General features: G+C 34.8%; 1 protein-coding gene across 7 annotated transcripts in view; it reads right to left on the reverse strand.

Annotated features, from left to right (window-relative positions):
* Positions 1-17,093, reverse strand: part of VEZT (vezatin, adherens junctions transmembrane protein) — a 92,593-nt gene that overhangs the window by 38,396 nt on the left and 37,104 nt on the right. For 3 of the 7 annotated variants that reach the window (XR_005218390.1, XM_037846418.1, XM_037846416.1), the window contains 5 exons: positions 14,809-14,898; positions 9,079-9,254; positions 6,973-7,248; positions 4,207-4,356; positions 1,188-1,335 (listed from right to left, as the gene is read on the reverse strand). Coding sequence is in view for 5 of the 7 variants with exons in the window: in XM_037846418.1 (XP_037702346.1) it covers positions 1,188-1,335; positions 4,207-4,356; positions 6,973-7,248; positions 9,079-9,254; positions 14,809-14,898 (840 nt within the window). In the remaining 2 variants the exon portion in view is untranslated. The remainder of the gene's footprint in view (positions 1-1,187; positions 1,336-4,206; positions 4,357-6,972; positions 7,249-9,078; positions 9,255-14,808; positions 14,899-17,093) is intronic. The other 4 variants (XR_005218391.1, XM_037846417.1, XM_037846419.1 and 1 more) reach the window with 3 other exon arrangements.

Genomic DNA, 17,093 nt, shown 5'->3' on the forward strand with positions numbered 1-17,093 from the left:
AGGTATTTACTTCTAGCTATTCCAATACATTGAAACCGAAGAGGTGTTATCTATGTAACACATAAGAATGTCCACCAGAGTGACCTCTTGACTCCATTTGAAATCTCTCAGCCACTAAAACTATTTCATCTCATTTTGCATCCCCTTTTGGTCAAGAAGATACTCTCAGTCCCATGATGCCAGGTCCACATTCATCCCCGGGAGTCATATTCTTCATTGCCAGGGAGATTTGCAACCCTGGGAGTCAGGTCCCACGTAGGGGAGAGGGCAGTGAGTTCACCTGTCGAGATGGCTCAGTTAGAGAGAGAGAAGGCCACATCTGAGCAACAAAAAGGTACTCAGGGGGAGACTCTTAGGCACAATTATATGCAAGTTTAGCCTCTCCTTTGCAGTAACGAGCTTCCTAAGGGCAAGTCCCATGATCGAGGGCTCAGCACATCAAACCGCCAGTCCCAATGTTTGTGACACCATCAACACCAGTCCATGTGAGGATGTCCAACACATCCGCACCTTCCCCCAGATCCTCGGGGCTGGGGAGGGGGAGGCTGTAAATATGTTTTTTATTATCTGCCCAAATTACTCTAGGATGTGTCACTATTTCACTCCAGCCTATACTAACCTACCATGTCTCACTTCCTATTCAAAGTTCCATGCAATTGTGGTGTTTGAACAAATCGACTGTAGAGTTGTACCGTTTAGAAAATTTAGATCCTGTACCAAATAGATACCTCTTCCCTTGGTCTCATATGGAAGCTGAAGTTTTAAAACACAGTCAGTTTCAACCTTTACCCTTTGGCCTGGCTTGCCCTGGTCTTAACCAGACCTGCTTCATTCATATCACTAATTGAAGTCTGGGCTCTTTTTCAGCTTTTTTTTTTTTTTTTTTTAACAGTGGCTGTATGCACTAGTACTGACATTCACATCTGCTGAGCTCTAGCTCTGAGTTTCAGGTGTCTCAGAAATATGCATTGTTCCAGAGACCAATCAGGTTATACACTAGGGGATCAGCAATGATGCTCTCTACTTTTAAAGAAAGCTTCATAAATATCACTCTGGATTTCATGATGATGGTAATCAGCAAACAATAAAGGGAAACAGGTACATTATTTATGTTCAGAAAGCATAAGCATAACCCAAATTTGGATTATCTATTTGCCTTTGGCTCTTCTCTTCCACAAATAGCTTACCTTCAATGCAGGTAGGCTGAAGCCATCTGTAAAGTTATGTGCTTCCTCTTCTGAAATTTGCTCTTCACTAAGTCCAAGGCCCAGTTCCTTAAAAGGCACCACACAGATGTAGTTGGTTACATTGTCACTTTCAGAGTTCAGGGGGTAGGTTAAATTAGGTTAAGGCAATCAACAAAGCCTTTACATTAAAGCACAAAGGGTATAGTGAAACTGTCCAAAATTATATTTACTAATCTTTTATTATTAACTTTTACTGGAAATTTACTTCTGTTTTTTAAAAAGAAATTAATCTTAAAATCTAATATATACTAACATAATACCTTGGCTCTCTTACAGGGTACTTGTGAATAAAACATTTCTACATCTAAATAATTAAAAGCCGAACTCTTCAAAAGTGCTCAAGTGCTAATTTACTTATTTTTGATACCTACCTTTTGAAACTGTATTGTGTACTTTATTGTATCCTGGCTCAGGTCATCACTATGCTACTGTAAATACTTCTCTTCTTCTCCCAAACTGCATATTGCAGGACATCATTAGCTGGACATTATCTGAAATACATAGACTACCAATATGAGTAGCACTAAACCTGCTCTATTTAGATTGGTTGACACAAGCTGTCTGTTACTTCTTTCCTATTCCTCAAGGCATGTATCAATATAGTTACAAAATTTTTCCTTTTAAAATGCTTTTGTGAAAAATTATATAGATTATATGTATTTTATATATACACAATTCTGATATTCAATCATTGCATTTCTAGCATAATCCTGCTTGATCATGCTATGATACTCTTTTGATACAGTGTTCAATTAAATTTATAAAATTCTATTTAAATGTTTTGAATCTCCATTTGTGAGAGTGGTCTATAGTTTTTATTCTTTGTAATACATGCTATGTTAGTGAAATAATTCTATCTTCATAAATAAAATGATGTAGGGGGGGCATTCTAACCTTTTCAATGGTCTGAAATATTTTCAAAAAATGAAACCATCCGGACCTAGCAGCTTAAAATTTTTTATTCTTTTAGTGTTTGACTAGGTAATATATCCACTGGGTTACAGATTCATAAGGAATTAAGGGTACAGGGAAGTCTACTTCCTACCACTGTCCCTTAGCTACCTAGTTCCCCTACCCAAAGGCAAAAATTATCACCAGTATCTGCTGCATTCTTCAAGATATTTATGCACACATAAAAGCAAATTCAACTATAAATGTATGTGTATGTAGGGATATATATGTATATGCACACCCATACATCCCCCCTTACAAATATAAACATGGTCCCTCTTATATATAAAATGGAAGTATATTATATATCCTGCTCTGTGCACTTTGCTCTTTTTTTTCACATAATTTGGAGATCACTGCACATCAGTGCATCAGGAACTTAAATCATTCTTTTTTTACTGCTGCATATTTCCCATTGTTTAGATGTAACCAAGTGTTTTATTTTTAAAATTGCATATTTTTAATCATATATCCACCTCTTCAAGTTTCAACTTCTTCCTGGGATATTTTTGGAGATATATTTTTTTGATAGAAAATGAACCATGGTTCTCTTACATTTTCAAAGTTGTTGCCACTGAGTTGCACATACTATCCCCTTATAATTATTTTAATTTATTCTATACCTATGGTTACGGTTCTGTTCTCATTACTAGTCTTGTGTAATTTTGCTCCTTTTACTTTGACCAGACTTGTGAGGTTCATATATTGTATTGGCCTTTGCATAGAAATGGTTGGTGGAATTTTTTACCTTAATTTCTTCAGATGTCTTGTGTGGAAAATATGATCTGGTCCCTCCTACTTCCGAATCTCATCTCATATTCTACCCTCTGACTTACTGTGCTGTATTCATGACAATCTTCTTTCTATACTTCAATCGCTAAACTCTTTCTTGACACAAGATCTTTATACTCACTCATATAATCTGCAAACTCTGTTAGGCTACTCCCTTTCACTCCCCTTCTCTTTAAACCATAAGCTCCACGAGGCAGGGACCATGTCTACTTTCTTTTTTCAAATTAAAACTCATTTCCAAAGAGGTAGCATATAACAGTAAAAATATATAAAAAATGTTTTAAGTCATAGGTATACAGTTAAGAGACAACATTATCTATTACTAGTTGTAGAACACTGAGCACTTAACCTTTATTTTAGTTTTCTCATAACATGAAGACAAGAAAATCTAGCTGGGAAGGTTTGAGTGAGGATATGACAGAACATAAGGGATTCTGTAAATTTTAAGCATTATATTTAGCAGAGCTACTGTACCCAGCATACTGAAGGCACAAAGTAATCTTCTGTCCCCATTTACTCGTAAATAACTTATAATATAAATATTAACTAAACTAAAGATATTTTATGCCTTTATTTTATGGCTTACAAAACAAATTTCTGAATTTAACAAACTTAAGTTACAGAATTTTATTGTCATGTAATCTCTGAGTGCTTATTATACATCAGCACTTCACATGAACTGACTCATTTGATCTCAAAAATATAATGAGGAAGATTATTTTTATGACCATTTTAAAGATGACGAAAGCAAGGCACAGAGAAGTTAAGAAACTTAAGGTCACACAGGAATTAACTGATAAAGCCAAAATTTTAACTTAGCCACTCTAGAGTCTTTTTAGAAAGGAGAATAATTTCCCATTGGTAGTTAATTATCATGTCATGATGTAAATTTGCCACATTCAATCTTTTTTTAAAATGTCAGTCCTAGCAAAGTTAAGCTCTTTTGACTTTATTCTTTGGACTAGCAAAGGGAGGAATTTGAAGGTTTTCCCTTGTTAAAAATGAGCCACACAAGAGCAGAAGAACTTTCTTCCTGACTGTTATTGTCATTCTCCCTGAAATGCACTTCTAGTTTTAAAACAGAAGTGATGGTGGAAATTAGTTTCAAAATATGCAATCTCAGTTTCTAATTAACTTTTACAGAGTGCAACTATAATATCTACATGAAAGATACCAGAAACATTGCTTATTTTCACATATAGCCAGAAAAGGATATTTTTTCAGCATATATAGGGTAGCTAGCCTTGCTGCTTGAAAGTTGGCTCTTACAGTTCTGTAGACAGCTTTCCGAAGACCGATGAGATGCTGACTGGGATGCTGTCCAGCTTTATTAAATGAGCAAGCAGCACTGACCCTGTCAAGCAAACTTGAAAAGTAAAATGTGATACAACTGTACAGGTGTCCTAAAGTTTTTGTTTCCTATATCCACAATTCTATTAAACTTACAAAAAACTCCTTTTTCATGATTTTCCTTAGAAAATGATTAAAAGTATTCTAACTTGAGTCTCATAAATAGCCATTTCCCTGATACATATATAACTAACCATCAGGGAATAAAACAAATTAAAAATTAAATTCTCAAAGAGCAAAGGCTTCCCCTAATCTTGGGAAACAACGAATTTTGGATGAGATATAGTACAAATATACTGAGGAGGTATATTTCTGTAAGAATTTGCTTCCGTTTGTTTATACACTCAACTTGCTAAAATACACTAAAGTGGAATTATTAACATTCAGTTTTCAAAACTTACCTACAAGAAGTATGAAGGCCTTAATTATGAACACTTAATATACATTTACATATGTTCAACTGTAGATTTGGTCACTTGTACAGAATAATCAAATACTGTACATAAATACATTCTGTACATTCATAAAAGTAGGGTAAAATTACTTACCCACCTGCTGCCACTGGCACTTACCTACTTAAAAGGAAGTAAGGGTTGCAGAAAGGTAACAGGACCAGTGGCCAACAGGGGAATGCAAGTAGAAAGGCAAAGTGTTACTAAATAGTAACATAGTTACTCTCAAAACTCTTCAAGAGGAAGCACATTTTATAGCACTTTCCATAATATTAATGGGGAGCACCTATTTGCAACAATGACATATTTTTAATGCGTTTATAACTGAAGGTATGCATGACTAAATATTACATAGTTAACAGATAAAGGTTTTAAAAAAATCTAATCCATAACCTTTCCCAATAGCAAAATAAAATGCAAGTTATTAGTTACTTACTAACTAGTTTCTTACAGATTCATGTCTATGAATCTGTAAAACAAGACCTCTATCCCAAACCTTAAAAAATGTTAAACCAAACCAAAGTATATTCAGGTATTAAAAGTCTATAAAAAGCAGAAGCCAATGACTGACAGGCTTATTTTAAAATAAGGAAATAGAAGCAAAGGATTAAAATGTTTGCTAGAGAGGGCAAATTGAAGCAGAAATAAAACAGCATTCTTGATTTCACTACACGGCATGATTGCCTGTGCTCAATTTTACTAATTAGTTTTAAAAAAACTGAGAATATATCTAAAAAATTATGATTTAAGATTTATTGCTCCCCATAATTTTTTTCATTCATTATCCACTTAGAGACAACTAAAGCACAATATTTGTTTCAATACTTCTCTCTCCTGCCTGTCAGCCATCAGAATGGATAGAAGGCACAATCTGGAAGTAAATCATGTCTAACTGGCTTACTTCACCTCTGCATGTCAATTCTACACATATAAGTAGAAGTTAGACACTGACAAAATGAACAGAATCTTCTACATACGTGCCTAAGCATTAACTGTACATGTAGCCACTTTGCTTGACCAGTCACCTAAATAAAATGCTATAGAAGTCAAGAACAAAAAGGAGCTATTACATTTATTCTTAGTGATATATTAAGTTTTAAAATTTGACTCTCAAACAACTTAAAATTTGCTATCTTCTATCAAAAAGCAGCAGACTTGAACCACAATTGAAGGACAAAGAATGACACTGAGGATTGTTATATTTTGAATTCAGCCGAAAGGGAAATTATAAAATCCCTTTCATGTCTCGAGATTCTTTAAACACTAATCTAGAGTACAGCAGAGTGAAAAATGAGATGATTACTGGAGATTCTTCCACTTCCCTGTTTCATGATTTTCCAGATACAACTAATTAAGAAAAATGATTATTCTTCATAATATACTTACTTTTTCCCACCTATAGACTTCAAAGTTTATATAAATTATCAAATATACTACAGTTTACAACTGTCATATGTTAGTGTTAAGCAGGCAGCCTAGTGCACTGGAAAGAGGCTTCACAATGAGATGGAAATGGATTTGAATACTTACTTAACACTTACAATCGTATGCCCTTAGTTGTATGCAAATGTGCCTAGCACAATATATGGAACATAGTTGGTGTTCAATAGTATAATTTTTCCTGTAATAACAGAATAAGATGCCTGTATATTCTGTAGCTGAATACATTTATTTATAGAATGCTAAATATTTAATTTCCTGTGGGAATGTGAAAAGTCACTATCTGCATATTTTGAGAGCATCAGTGCCATAATACCTGCCAATATTTACCTAAAGAATATAATTAACATATGTTGAGAGTTTTTCAAAGTGAATTCAGGCAAAAATCATCTGTCATAATAAACTGGGGAAAGAGGACACTTCATAGATAGTAAAGGGAGCAAACATCTATTGAACGCTAGGTCTAGTGTTAAGCACTCTCCACATATTTATCTCATCTACTCACATGGAATACACTGGCTCCTCAAATTAGATAAGAAGAATCATACTACATAGTAAATCTAACTTACAATGTCTTTGTTCCTTCGGTTAGTAGTTAACAGAATTTAGTAAGTGCTAAAGAGAAACCCATTTTTTTTTTTCTGTAAATGCAACAAAGAAATGAAAATAGGTAATAATACTCTCATTTAACTATGCAGTAGAAAAAATATTTTAAAAAATGAAATGAAAAATGAACTCACAGTGTAAAGCCTCTGGAAATGACTTCAGTTTCTTGGATGAGACGTAATGCTTTTCTTACAAGGTTAGTAAAAGCTCTACTATTTGCTGCTGTATCTTCCAAATGGACGTTGTATTTTTTAAGAGTCAGTTGTAGTTTGGCTGTCCTCCATAATCTCAAAGCTCTTATGAGCAGATAAACAAATAGAACCACTCCCCATATCAACCAGGAAGATACAATCCACCAAGTGGGAAGCATAATGAGTAAACTAATGAAGGCAAATAGCATTGAGATATCCCTAGGATCAAAAAAAAACAAGGAAATTATATTCATCAGACTAGAGAAAGAAAGAAGATTTACTTTAATCAGTAAAAACAATTATACATACAGGTTTACTAAAAGTATGGCTAAAAATATATGAAATCCTGAAAGGTAATGTGAAATAATTAAAAAATATCTAACAACTAGATAATGGTGCTTAGGCATTAAAATTTGAGCTTCCAAGTTTAGGAAGACATGCATTCTTTAACTCAAAAAGCAAATTACAGTTTAAAAATCAAATATTACAGATTTAAAAATAAAAATACTATTTTGGAGATAACATGAACTCTTTTTTCCTAAAATGAGACTATCTGCAGAGGCATATAATTTCTCAAGAGAACATAAACACTTTTCCAATTAGAAATAATATATACTTGACAAGTAATTGTTTTGAATAAAGTCATCTAATTTTAAATACTCATCGTGGAGTATTCCCATTTCACAAATTTGGAATACAGATTTACTGCAGACCTTGATACAGATAGGCTTTGTACCTTTATATTGATTTAATCAAAGATACATACAAAACATATTATTTAGATCAATTACAAATCCAATAGACTAAACTACCTCTTTTAAGCAATGAAAGCTTTGCTGAAAATATATTTATATAAAAAAGGTCAGTATGGGGGATGTATCTGAAGATATCTGGAAAACAATATCAGCAATACGTGGAGGGGTTACAATCAGACTACACAGAAAGTCCCATGTAAGAATGCTTCCTAATAAATATTTGCCTGCCTAAATTTCCCTTGTAATACTTTTACTTTTAAAACTATATTGGTAGTATCAGAAAGCAAAATCCTATCATACACTTTTATGCAATAATAGCAATGTCTAAAAATATTTATTGGCCTCATAGTTAAAGAAAACTATAAAGGTAAAAAGTAGTAAATTCCTAAAATCTATGGTTCCTTCTAGCAGTTCCTTAAATTCTTATATTTTTGAAGGATAAGATGTTTACCTTCTCATTAGAGAGTCTACAGATTTGATAAACATCATACTTTGCTATTTATTACACTATGAAGCATCTGTCAGTGTAACAGGAAAGACAGATAAATTCAGAAAACTAAGGGCAAGGAATGGAACTGCCTCTATATCTTGAATAGTTTGTGCAGTGATTTTGTTTATTCATTCATTCCTCCTTTCTCTACCAAATTTAATAAACTTATACTTTGATAGGAAGAGGATATTGACAATTCTGTAGACAAAATCCCTTTTTACTACTTATTCTCTTTTTCTTTTCTTTTCTTTCTTCCTTTTTTTTTTAATAGATTATCACCTAGGATTTCTGCATTAGATCCAAATATTTCAAGTGGCTGCAAGTTTCAAGATAGTATAAATCATCCAATTATGTTCCCTATGATCTCTTCTCAGTCATCTCAGCAAGCGATGATCATTTACCTTCACGTCTTACCCTACCCTTGGCATCTCTATGCTGCACTTATGATATAAATTCAATAATTAAAGAGAAACATAAAGAAGTGGCTAGGTTTGCATGCATACATGTTCACAGGTACAAGGGTGACAGACATTTTTTTCTGCATATATTATACCTGTCTTTTGGACTGCTAAGCACAGAACTAATTATACTGAGTTGGAAGTATATATAATCAAATTGGATTTTTCCAGCTTCACATTAGTATTTACTTTAGAAAGGCACTTTTTAATTTTCACTTCTGGTATATCATTACATTAATTGTAATACTAAAATATATGGCACATTTATAATGCCTTTACAATGGAGAGTTTGATGATGGATTTCTTCTGCTAATATTTAGTATGTAAGATGTTTTCTGTTCAGTACCAAATATTAGGGGTTGCCAGGGAACGAAGCGTTGGAAGGTGTCCATTTTCCTGTTGCTGAGGTTGCCCTACAGACAGGATACTAGGATCAAGTAGCTCAATCAGCTCCACATCCTCTTGTAACAGGACTTCCTGTTGCAGAATGGTATGCAGTGAGTTGAGTCGGAATCCAATATCCTTGCCATTAAAAAGATCAGAAAAGAAATATTAATACATAATTTTGTATTAAATACTAAACTCCTAATGTGCTAATAAAATCAAGAAGTTTTTTATTTTTCAGCACAGACTCCAATCTATCTTCAGTGTGATGTAGGGGGTTTTATTTGCACTGTAAATGTGAAACAACAAAGACTGAGGTGGCCATTAGCGTGCTATCAGATGTGAAATACAAATTTTTAATAAAGAGAGGTGAAGTCATTAAAGATTAATAAACCTGTCTAATAAACCTAATTAATTAAATTGCTGGAACACATGGAAAATATATTACAGTAACAAAAGATGCTATCCCTAGATACTGTAACAATATGGCTAATATCTAAGAATTACACCAGCAGGATCAAGGCCTTCTAATACTGGTAATTTAGATACTTAAAATATAAAGGAATGTAATGCAAAATTACATTAACATAATTACATTAACATTTGATAGCACTTTACAGATTACAAAATACTTTCACATATACCAGCACATTTAATTTCTCCCTTTCTTTCTTCTATCCATCTATGAGTAAATATTGACCCTGAGGACACAAAAAAACAAACAAGACATAGAAGTCTCTACTCAAGAGTTTGTATCTAAAGGAAAAGACTGAAAACTGAACAGTTATAATGTGCAAAGGAGTGTTATATGTTAGACCTAGGGCACTATGAAAATGGCATATAGGAACCAAACTTGCAAGGATGTCAGAGAAAACAAAAGAGGTGATGACTGAGCTGAGTATTAAAGGATGAACAGGAACTGACCAAATGAAAGAGCTGGGAGAGTGGAAGGGGACAGAATAAAAGCCTTTCTAGTTTGGGGAACTACAAGACATCTGAAACTAGTGTGTGCAGGGTGCACGTGGTAGAGGGGTGAAGATGAAGAAGTAGAGTTAGGGCAGTTAGTTTAATTCTCATAGTAACTCTGTGATGTACATTATGCTCCTCCTTTCAATTTTATAGAGGAGAAAACCAAAGCCCAAGGAGACTAAGTTAACTTCTCAGGATTCTGATTTCAAATCCCAAGTCTTTGGTAGTCAATTCTGCTCTCCTGCATATCCTCTGCAGGATTTTAGTTTTAGTTTTAATTAAATTTTAGTTTTAGTTTTTATTAAATTTAATAATAGAGTGATCTTATTACGTGATCAAAATAAAGATAATTTTTAATGGACAAGGACTTTAGCAATTAAAGTAAAACCAGTTAGGGTCTAGGGTTTAAGACAGGTTTGCTTTTCTTAGTCAACCAATCATTCCCACACCACACGTATCAGTCAGAGCTGATCAGAGGGGCAACTTAAGTAGGAATCTGTGATCCATACCTCATACTGTAAGTACAGTCCTCTTAATGTCACTTTTAGAGAAGAAGAAGAAGATGTTTAATATTAGGTCTATTTGGATATATTTATCTTCAATTATTTGCAAAAAGAATACCTTCTTGGTGGAATGGTGACCTTCTTTTTAGTCTAGTGTGGCTTTTTACCATATACTGACATACCCTGCATGTACCTCTGTAGTCCTTTATTTTTCATATTTGAACCATTGCCTCCTCTCTCTTCTTACAATCCTAATTCTAACATTAAGAACCACTTAATTATTTGAAAGGCACCCCCCACCAATGCTGCCCACTTTCATAAAGAGTGAACAGCACAACTCATTTTATACTACCATTTAGAGAAAAACAAAACAAGCAAAGACGGCAGAATGTGGAACATGGTAGCTTTCCAAGTAATCTCTGAAATGAATCTTTACATATTGGCCTTGCTATTTGGTTTGGATTTCCCAATTGGACATGGCTATGTTCAAATATATGTAATAAAAATCAAAATTTTGACATAAAAGCTTTAAATCATACCTTTTTTTTATGAGAGCTCTATATATCAATATTTGGGTGCGTTTAAAAGAAGTCACCCAGCAAGGTGGGAACTCTCCCTCTTCACAGATCTTCTTACAGAGATGCTGCTTAATCACTTACTTGATTTCTTCAACACCATCCTTTGGTATCAGACCTACCTGCAAAACTGCGATAACTCCTCTAGTCTCCTTTCTGCACCTCCCTGCCCCCACCCCAAAAAAACAAAAAACAAAAAACACCAACATACTTCGAGGCAGTATTAATAACTTTGGAGATACTTGATTCAAGAGTGTGACAAACCAACAATCTATAATCATCTGTACATGCAAAGGAACTTGAAAGGAATTAAGATACTCCAAATATCTAAGGCAGTGTTATTTCACTAATTAAATTGCTTCTTCAAAGGAAGAAGTGGAACCATAAACTGATAATTATAGTAGCTGAATTGAATTAGATTAAATTAATAAACTAAGTTTCTTTCTTAAGGCTAAATTGTAAAATTATACAATTGCTTTTTAATTATAAACGAGAAGTGGTTACTTTTCTGCAGAAAATATGGCATCTGTGTTGCAGTATGGCAATCAAACTACCAGGAAAATAGACACTGGCCAAATTAAGAAATCCAAGTCCAACTGCTGAACAAGTGAAATACTTAAGAAGCACTAATTCCGGCAAACTTAAACGTTAGTATCATCTATGTAGTTGGATTCTCTGTGCTGCAACTTTGACCACTCTCAACAAGTTTTAGAGTGCCAAGACTTATACAATACCTAGGTTTATATCCCGGCTTCACAACTCACTATGACTCTGAGCAAATTAATAACCTCTCTATGCCAGTTTCCTCATCTGCAAAATAGGGATAAAACAGTACCTACTTTTTAGGGTTGTGTGAGGATCAAATAAGTCGCTATCTATAGAATACTAAGAGTGTCTGGCACATAGTAAGCACTACATATCTTAGCCATTAGTACTGTTACTAAACATGAAATAATTAAAATACAATAAAGCAAAGCAAATAGTGAACATAATACAATATAAAAACTTAAAATAGTGTAGATAATTAACGCTAAGTTGATGCTTAGAAATAAGACATCCAGCAGTCTCAATTTTCTAGGAATGGCCTTGAGGATGAGCTAGAAATGCTGATGGCAAAGATTCCAATGGATAGAGAGAAAAATGTAAAGAATTCTACCACAGCATAAATATATACACACACACACACACACACACACACACACACACACACACACAATACATACGGAATAAAAGAAAAGGAAGACTGGGCTGGCTGATGAAAATACTGGTGGATAAGGTTGGTAAGGTAGGTTAGGGCCAAATTATACAGACTCTTTAATGCTGATTAATGAATTTGACTTGATTTGATGGATAATGATCATTTTTAGGATCTAAACTGGAAAGCGGCATGATAAGGAAGTGTGGGGACCCAGGGCCTAGGCCCCCTGCCCTCCATAGTGCGAGTGAGTTATTTCACGTAGCAGCCTACTTGACCAGGACAGACACCTACGTGTCCAGACCTCCCCAGGGGAGGGGAAAGAATGTACAAATGGTATCATAAGCAAAGAATTGAAACTCCCCTCCCCTGATCACTGTTGATAACAAATCTCCACACCCCTGTGTCACAAGACCCTGGCAAAACTCTGTTCTCACACCCTGTGGAATGTTCTTGTCCTAACCCTTATAAACCAACCCCTGGCAACCCCCACTCCTTGCAGAGCACTAACGTCCATCTTTTCTGGGCAGCCACTGCCAGGAAGAACTCTTTTCTGTCTGTAAGTCCTATGAAACTCATGTCTAACTCCGTGCCTATCATGTTCTTTGGTCCTGGGGCTGAGCTGGGTTGGAACAGGAAGTGATTTAGGAAGAGCTGCCTGATTGAATGAAAAGGATATGAGAAGGCACAGCTAAAGAATAAAGATATTTCTAATTTTTATCCCTGAGGATGGAAAAGGGAACTTAGGCATGTGTCAACATATGTCAAAGATCTTATAACACTTTTCATAAAGCTGACAGGAATATCAAATAACATATGAAAGCAATTCATAGGCTAAAAAGTGCTGAAAAAGTGCCATTACCACTACTATCATAACTGCTAATAAGGACTCTTTCTTTTTTAATCTTTAAGAAAAGTACTACCTTAATAAAAATGAACAATGGTAAAATCTTCAGATATCATGGGGCAATTTCTGGTATTTTTATAAAAGAGAAGAAGGCCTTCTTCAATATTTGTATAGCTAGCAAAATTTTAAATATATGCCAGAATCAAGGGGAAAAACTCAAGTGATCTCACCTTAGAAGACAATCAGGTAATTCCAGTTCCATTACCAGTAAACTATTTCTGAGAGATGTGCTTCCTATAGTTCTCCATAATATAGGCACAAAAGGGATGTATACAGAAACTGGTACTTCATAGTGAAACATGACATGAAATATGTGGCCAGTGGCAAGGAACCAAGAATGAAAAGATCAGGACTATGTGGACTACTATTAAACCACAGAAAAACATATATGGATCTATATACCTTACCACAGTCCTAGCACCACTGAAGAATGAGGATGGCTCCACCTGGATACAGATGGTATTCTATGTAGCTACAAGACACTTCATTGACCTTCTCAACACACTTTCTATCAAAGACGAAACCCTGAACAGAGAACTTGCCAATATGGATTGCTAAAAAAATAATTTTAGTTTGTCAAAAAATAATAACTACACTAGAAAGGCAGTTAATAGAAAGAGTACAGGCTTTGGAAACAGGATACATGGGTTCAAATTCTGGCTCTATTACTGTCTAGTTGAACCCTTTTAATGTCATTTGTATTACCAAATCAAAATGTGAAAGCACTTTGTAAATGATCACTTTACAAATGTTAATCTAAAAGAATTATGATAGTCACTGAAGGTCATAAGCCAGCAAAGGATCCTGAAACCTGCTTACTTATAACCTGATTACTTCTTTTGGGAACCAAGAGAACTTCATAACTTGAATTTTTTAGTTACACTGCTTGGATTTTGTATTGTTAGAATGTAAGAAAGTTGAAGTACTCCCTTGGGGGTCAGGGATATATTATAGTACAGAGTAGAAAAAGAAAGCCTCACAGGAATCACAATAAAGAACCTTGATATTAACTATTTCAAGTCTTTGGGAAATTCTGTGATTTATCAGTCACACAGGATTAAATTTCACATAGCAAGTTACCAGAGAATGGTATTAATAGGATGAATAATGGAGGAGTCACTTTTGATTTTGCCCAAACTCTACGATCATAGCCTGCGGGATAAAGTTGGAGTCAGTCAAGTTCTAAAGTGAAAAGGGAGATGATCCCTCTAAAAGATATATCCCCCTTCCCTGCTGAGAGAAATACATGTCAATGGAAGAGGCTGGTAGCAGTAAATCAGTCATGTAATAAATAAGGTTTCAATAACTATCAGATTTCAATTCTAAGTAATTAATAACTTCTATAAGAGCTATGAAGAATACTAACAAACCCAAGTTCAAAGATCTATTTTATAGAATCAGGGACAAGCTCCCCAGTTATTGGAGAACTTCCAATCAAAATCAATCACTGTCCAAATCAGTAGCCAAACAAATTCTGATTCTTCTGTTCTCTCATTAATAACCTGAAGCCCTGAAAATTACAAAAAGTAAAGCAAACACTTACCAACTTGTGAAGTAAATCATCTTTCTTACTGCACGGAGGGAAAAAAAAACAACTTTTGATGGTTTCAGCCACTTTTAACAGGATGACTTGCTGAAGGAAATGAATGACATTGTTTAGGATTACTAAACCACAACTTAACAGCAGAAAATCTTCAAATAACTTATCTCTAAATGATCAGTTTTTATCATAAAAAGGGAGAAAAAAATCATCCAGGTTATATGCTTTCTCAGTATGTTTTAGCCTCTTCTTTATTAAGAAAGTTCCCAAATCTAACTATACATCAGAATCACCTGGAGATTTTAATTAGAAGCATATTACGGGGTCCCAAAACTAAACATTCTGATTCAGCAGGTTTGAGATGAGACCTGGAAATCTGATTTTTAAAGAGCATCCAAAAGTCATTCTGGTACAGTTCATTTATCTTGGGAACACTATACAACATGTTGACAAGATAGTAGTTTTTATTTCAGAATGAAAACCATAGGATGGCTCCAAGTTCACAAATATTAAGAAATTTCATTCCATAGGACTAAGGCAGAAAAGTATTTTAATCCATTTTAGAAAAACTGTCACATATTGAAACAAAGTTATACTATTAATATTGAATCAGCTAAAATTTCCATTTACCTTAAGAGCTCATTTCCTGAGCATGCCAGTAAATGGTTTTATTATATATAAATTGTTCTTTTTTCCCCTTATTTTCAATTATCTGCAATGGATATGCATTGGCTAAAGGTACTGAGTAAAGAAAAAATTTATCAAAATCTAGGTACTATATTTAACTTTATGTTTGGTATCAGTTCAACAAAAACAGTCAACGCGATTACCTTATCCCAGGTACTGGGAACAAAGATGAATGCACACAACTGCAGTTTTCAAGAACTCAGTATGGAAGAAGAGACAGAACAAATAACTGCAAACCAATGTAAAGTGTGGAAAAGCATGAGAAAAGAGGTAGTCAGAAAGGAGGTAATATGGACACTAAGCCCTAGAAGATGAGTAGAATTCAACACTAAAGAAGGAAAAAACATGCCAGGCAAGGGCAACAGGATGAGCAAAGGGAGAGAAGTACTTGCCATGGGGATGGTGGCATAGTTTGGGAAAGCTATGACCCAAAGGAAGAAGGGAAGAGCAATGAAGTTAAAAAGACACACTGAGATTGGCTTTAAAGGACCTTGGTCTTAAATGCCATAATAATTTAGACTTTATCCTATAGGTTCTAAGGAGTCACCAATGGTTTTTATGCAAGGATGTGAAATGATAAAATCAGCAGTTTAGAAAAATAACTAGCAATAGTGTGGATGCTGTACAGGCAGCTAATGATTGTAGAAAAGAAGCCTGATTAGAAGAATATTTAATAGTTCAGTGAAACCATGTTGAAGACCTGAACTAGGGTAGCAAAAATGGTAATGACTAAGAGTTAGATTTAGGAGACAGATGTTGACTTGATGATAATTTACTAAGCAACCAAATCAATGTGGGAGTAGTGGGAAATTGTAAGATAATTGAGAGTAATAATTTGGAAATGGAGAAAGAATATGTTTATTTGATTATTTGCTTTTTTGGGGGGTTGAGGAAAGATGGAGTGATTAGCTCTGTTTTAGACATGTTGAATCTGAGCTTCCTGGTTGAAATGTCTAACAGGCATCTGGGACTCAGGGAAGACTGGAGAATTGACATAAGTGACCACTGAAGGCAAGAAAGTGGATGAGATCACTCAAGGAGAACAGACCAAACAGAGAAGAGGCCTCATGATAAAACTTTATGGAAGGAAGAATAATCAATCATAGGAAAAAATCCAAAGAAACAAAGAATGACTATTCATGGTGAGAATACCAGGAAAGGCTATCCAATAAGTACTTAATCAAATTAAAAAATAAGCAAAAGAGATGGCGGCACAGAGAGTAGTGGAAGCTAGTTTGTCCCCCTGGGACAACTGAAAAACAACCAGGAGCAACTAGTAAATAATCTGGAATAACTGCAGGGGGACAAACATGACTGTCCACTCACCAGACACCAACCTGAATTGGGAGGCATGCCCGAGGTCACAGCATAAAATCTGTAACTAAAAACTGCAGATCCAACCGGAAGCCCCCTCCCCCATGGCCCAAATTGCAAAGACTTGTGGTGCTAGAGAGCAGCATTCTCCAAGCAAGTTAATATAGCTCAGCTGAGCTCCAAATGGGGTTTCAATTAACAAATGTGGACTGCTCAATACAAGCTATGGATCCCCAAGAAGCAGAGGCTTTTGGTGATGACTGACCTTGGAGAGCCAGAGGGTGGCC

Source organism: Choloepus didactylus, chromosome 8 (assembly GCF_015220235.1).
Source record: "Choloepus didactylus isolate mChoDid1 chromosome 8, mChoDid1.pri, whole genome shotgun sequence".
Classification (NCBI taxonomy): Eukaryota; Metazoa; Chordata; class Mammalia; order Pilosa; family Megalonychidae; genus Choloepus; species Choloepus didactylus.